The sequence below is a fragment of the Montipora capricornis genome, chromosome 2 (assembly GCF_036669925.1).
Source record: "Montipora capricornis isolate CH-2021 chromosome 2, ASM3666992v2, whole genome shotgun sequence".
NCBI lineage: Eukaryota > Metazoa > Cnidaria > Anthozoa > Scleractinia > Acroporidae > Montipora > Montipora capricornis.
This window is the reverse complement of record NC_090884.1, coordinates 6,499,244-6,504,573: the sequence shown is the minus strand read 5'-3', so window position 1 is coordinate 6,504,573 and position 5,330 is coordinate 6,499,244. Positions and strand designations below refer to the sequence as shown.

Here is a 5,330-nt window from a genome sequence, read left to right as displayed (position 1 = left end):
GTACCGCAAGTGATTTCTGGGAGTTTTTAGGGTCGGTGGTTTCCCTCTGTATCGTGTATATATTTTCCCAAGGTTGGAAACTCCGATGGATCAGTCAGAAAGCCGTATACGCTGCTGTAGTATTAAAATCCTTCCAAAAAGCTCAAATCAACCCCAAATTCCACTCAGGCGAAGAATTGTAGTGCTGCTAGATATTTCAATCCTCGTAACAGACAAAAGTTCACGGAACGGAATTAAAAAATCCCCACAATTGGCTGATTTTTGCTGTCCGGGAAGGCTTTATTCCAATTTTGCGTGCACGAAACGGTTATAAAACACCTTAAACAACCGCGCTCAAGTTCAAATTTGTTACACACCGGGTAGGCGACGACCTGCTACCTCATCGATGCTATCTCCAGATAATGATTTTGGAACACCTACAAACGCGAACTCTGCCAGCTTCACCAAGAAACGTCCAAAGAAATTGTAGCTTCGAATACTAACCTAGGCTCGATTACCAGCCGCTGTTTCGGGAAATAAGCCAGCGCTCACTGCTGGACGCGTGAGGTGAGCCATTGTTAATCTCCGCCAATCAGAAACTCGCCTGCACAAATCCGTCTGGCATAAATTATATGTTTTGGCTGCTAAGGTATTCTTTGACCCGGCCTGTTCGAGGTTTACAGTGCTTTAAGATAGGAAACATCCAAGATTGGGACAATGAAAAGTGTTCGAGAAGCTGGAGAATGGGAATTGTGTCGTTTTCTACCTCCTGAGTTCGCAAACTTCACTGATTTTCCAGTTGGCGCCAAGTCAAAAGCCGGTTTTCAAATCCATTGCTATTGCAATTTTCTCCTCATACTTCGCTAATGTAAGAGCAAGTAAAATTCCTCAAGATCAATTGAAAGTACTGCTGAGTTTATTGCTGGCAAAACGAGGGGGCCGATGAGGTCGACTGAGAGCTAAAGCAGCCGAAGATTTCGTTGATGATTCGCCGGTTGAATTCAAACTTACATCGATCATTTAACCACAAACTCAAGCTCGTATCATCTGGAAACTTCGCACAGACGTTTTAAGCATTGTTATGTAATTTCTGTTTTCTTAAAATCAGTGTTTTTGGGATGTCTAATGCTATTTCCCCGCAACTATTAACTTCGCATAAATTATATTTTGAATTTACGTCACAGACACAATCTATCGCTCACGCGTCCAGCCGTCTCTTCTCGGGGAGGATACCCGAACTCGAGTGAGCGGCGGAAATCGAGCCTAATTCTAACCCAGAAATAGTGATTTAACCTATAGGCACTATTGAAATGAAAGCGAGTAGTCCAATGACAGCAAACAGCGGTCCTAGTCTAAAAAAACTTTGCTTTCATACCGGTATTATATTTAAGCAATAGAGGATTTTTTTCCGTGTTTACATAGCCTCATGTGAACACTCGGCGGAAATGGGAGAATTCTCGACAGTTATGCAAGCCGTTGACGCGAATCAAAACGCGCGTCTGACAACACATAACCAATCAAAATTCATGTGATGTCACATCAGTGTTTACATACTCTCATCTAAATACAGCTATTGACCGATGACAGTCACGAACTATCCTAATTATTTTATAATATGTTATGTAAGATGTTAAATTCACCATCTCTTATTTGGTTTGGTCAGCCATTTTGAATTCTTATGCGGATTACCCGCTGTAATTTCATTCCCAGACTCTGGTTTTCGGTTCCCGGTTCCGCGTTCCTAGCTTTACTTTTAGCTATTGATTTTTCCCATGGATTAGGCAACAGCCAATCATATGGCATATGACGAGAAACAGAAAAGTAAATCCCACATGCACCCAAAATCCGTTGATGTAGATGTATTTCTCGTGTTAGTTAGGTTATATGAAACACGCGCGACCTTCGCGAAGTGATATGATTCCAACCAAAATGGTGGAATAATGCTGTCCGTTTTGACAACGAAAACAAGACTCTGTTTGCGAAACTAAAATTGCAACAGAGTCGCGGCTTGTGTCAAAGCAATATTACGAAGTTGATTCTAGTGAATGCGAAAGGTCTAGCGAAGAGGAATCCATGTATTAAATAGTGAAGAAGAAGAAATTGAAACGGAAAGCGAGCTGGAGAGCGGGTAGTGAAAGACCAGCGGAAAGTTACTTCAGCAGATGAGGAGAAGAAGATGAAAAAATCGGACAGTACACTGGGACATCGATCGAACTCGTCCACATGCAGAAAGCCAAAGAAGAAGGCCCATAAGAAATCAACCGACAAAAGGATGAAAATTCTTTCTGGGCAAGACTCAAGATATGGAGGATTTATGTGAAGAGTTGGAAGATCGAGAGGATCGATAGAAGACCTCGACGTAAGAATAAGGGAGATGATAGAATCTTTTGATAATCTCGAATTGTCAATCTCGAGGATCTCGAGCAGTGTTCAAAAAAAGCACCCATAAAATATTTCCCACCAGGATGGAATCAAGAGACAGAAAGGCTACCCTTGCCCATGTACGTGTGGTCGAAGAAACTTAACAAACAAGAGAAAATCATACAGCGAGGAATATGTGTAAACCAACAACGAATATTTGTTTTGTGAAGTTTGTGTTCGCCAACAACGAATATCGATGGGGTGTCGATGAAATTTTCGTGTTATCATGCATTCACGAAGCAATCTACGATTCAACTGAAATGAAAATGGTAGACAAGACCCCTTTTCCTTCCGAAATGAAAGATCACCCGATCGCGTGAGTGAAAACCAAGGCTGTATTTCTTGATGGAAGAATACATGGATTTTATTGCATTTGCTGATGAATGCCCCCTCAAATCAATTGTCAAAAGGACATCTCGAAGAAGTTCCTCTTCATTCCTCGGCGTTCTGTTTACGTGAAACAGTGAAGTCTTTGCTTTATTGAAATCTGCCCTAACTGCTGTTGGAATCAGCACAGAATCGTCAGTTCGAACAGTACAATAATATTATTAACCAAAGTATACAGAACAAGGGTGAAAGTTTTTCTCCAAGCAATGAAGGAGAAAGACCTGTTAAAGAAAAACAAAGTTGCTGACATTTATGTTAATAACTGTGACAAGCTCAAGCTTGAAGGGACTTTTGGTAAGATCCATAAGACAGTAAGAGTATGGAAAATTGGCCTTGAAACAATATTATCTTCACTGTTTTATTTTTTCCCAGTGCATGAACTGGTGGTATTCTAGGCAGGCAGCATTTCACAAAACTTTGGACAGGCGGTTTTGTGAAGTTTGTGTTCGCTTCAAACTTATATCAATACGTAACTCTCAATGAAATGGGAACTTGAGATTTTCGCACCGAACTTCGTTGGAATTTGGTGAATAATTTTTGCCATTGCTCTCGTTTGTTGTTTTGAAATATTGACTTCATAGTGCAAGGAAAAGCAATTCCAGGTTTCGGAAAAAAATATTTAAAGCTGGTTAGAATGGGAAGGACCATCTCAAATAGGACAGGAACTGAGATACCTGAAACAAACCATTGCCAAAATTGTTGATAATTTCGTTTGCAGAGGGATTATTGAAGCCAGCAAAAAAGGAAACAAAAGTTGGTCACTGTGTACCGACGATTTGAGTATTTATATTAACTTCTGTAAACTACCAAGCCCAGCGTTAACGGCAGTGAAGTCCAAAACAAACTAGCAAAGAATAACGTTTGTTTACCCAAAATTTTACGTTGTTCCCATACCCACTTTGAAAAATGTCGGCCTCCAAGCCTTATGCACATGCTCAGTATCGAAAACTCGTACTCTTAGTCGTTGTCGTCCGCTTTGAAATTGTTCTACTATCAAACTTTTTTGGAAACTTGGCATAATTAACATTCATGATATGAACATTAAAAAAATGCAATAAAAAAATGGGGTCACCGTGCTTGTTTACGCGTCAGCAGGCTCTTAAAATGGGGTATTTTTACTGTTTTCGCGTTAAAAATTGGAATCACCTTCATAAAGAATTAAGTCTTGGTTACTTCAAAGACATAATTTTATTTTGAAAATAAAGCTTCTTTTATTTACATAAGCAGTAATGCTTCATTTACGCCGACTTTGATTTCCTGGTTGTGGGAATAGTGCACTTTTTGGGACAGTTCCGTGGTTAGCTTGAAGTCCTCGCCTTGGGTAAAATACACCAAGTACGGAACTGTTTTCAAAAAAAACATTAATGTTCTACTATCAAACTTTTTTTCTTCTTCAAATATGTTCTTTATTAGACTGTTCTTAGCAAATACCTGGAAAAAAAATCGGGGGTCACCGTGCTCGTTTGAGAGAAAAGGAGCATTTATTTCGCTATCGGGTTTAGTTTGAGCGAAATCTCTTACGTTTTGTATGCGCACGTGCTCATGTGCGCGCTAATGACGCGAAAATCGTGCGCAGTAGGGATGCGCAATGCAATACTAGGGAATTACCTTAAAAATAGACTTTTCCAGTATTTAGCGGCTTGCGCAGCTACTGATTCAAGGACATTGCTTCGCCACATTCCCAAAAAAGTTCAGCGCAAATTCCAAATGTGATTCCTTCTAAATTTTGCCATTTGATAGACAGTTATGTAATGAAATTTGGGAATTTACTTTGCAAACTGCCTGTCCTGTGAAACACACTGGTTTCCTAGGTCTCGATTTTAGCAATAGGCTGATTTAGCAACAGAACGGGAACGTCAATGGCGACGTCGTGTGCAGGAAAACTACCAATGACAATTTAGAATAGAGAAGAAAAGAGTGGATTCTACTCTATTCTGAATTCTCATTGGTGTCTTTTCTGTGCGAGCCGTCGCCACTGACGTTCCCGTTCTGTTGCTAAATCAGCCTAATAACACTGCTGCTCATCATAGGTGGAAAGCTCCAGCTCATCTTCAGAAATTTCAAAAGCATCCTTTGTATCCAGGTTTACTGCCAGATCTTCAAATGCATTGTCATGTAGTGTATTCCCTTCCACAATGGCATTAACAATTGCCACTTTCCACTGAGATGTTAATGAAGTGGAAACCATCCACAAAGCGAGTTGGGGCCCCAAACAAAAGATATTAATACACAAGGTACTTCCATGACAGCCACCAAACTCTTGATTGACATAAAGCTCTCCAGAAAGTGTAAACTGGGAAATGGGCAATCCAAAGCAGTTTGCTTCTTACAGCATCTGCATCAGGGCTTGAGGTGAATGATTAACATACAGTTGCTGTATTCCCAGGGGTATCATTTTGGTTTCTTGTCTGTAGCCCTTGTCAGAGTCAGTGACACATGGTACTTTTGTTCTGTCTTTCTCATGGGCAAGACCACTAAGTTCCATACTAGTTGAGTTCTGAGAGGTGTCCTCCTGCTCCAAATAGACCATTTTTGAATTCTCA

At 40.4% G+C, this 5,330-nt stretch overlaps 1 protein-coding gene across 1 annotated transcript in view; it reads left to right on the top strand.

Annotated features, from left to right (window-relative positions):
* Positions 1-1,829: 1,829 nt before the first annotated feature.
* The window catches only part of LOC138038640 (coatomer subunit epsilon-like), a 19,814-nt gene continuing 16,313 nt past the window's right edge, over positions 1,830-5,330 (top strand). Inside the window, exon 1 of the mRNA XM_068884626.1 lies at positions 1,830-3,081. Coding sequence (XP_068740727.1) covers positions 3,040-3,081 — 42 coding nt within the window. The 5' untranslated portion in view covers positions 1,830-3,039. The remainder of the gene's footprint in view (positions 3,082-5,330) is intronic.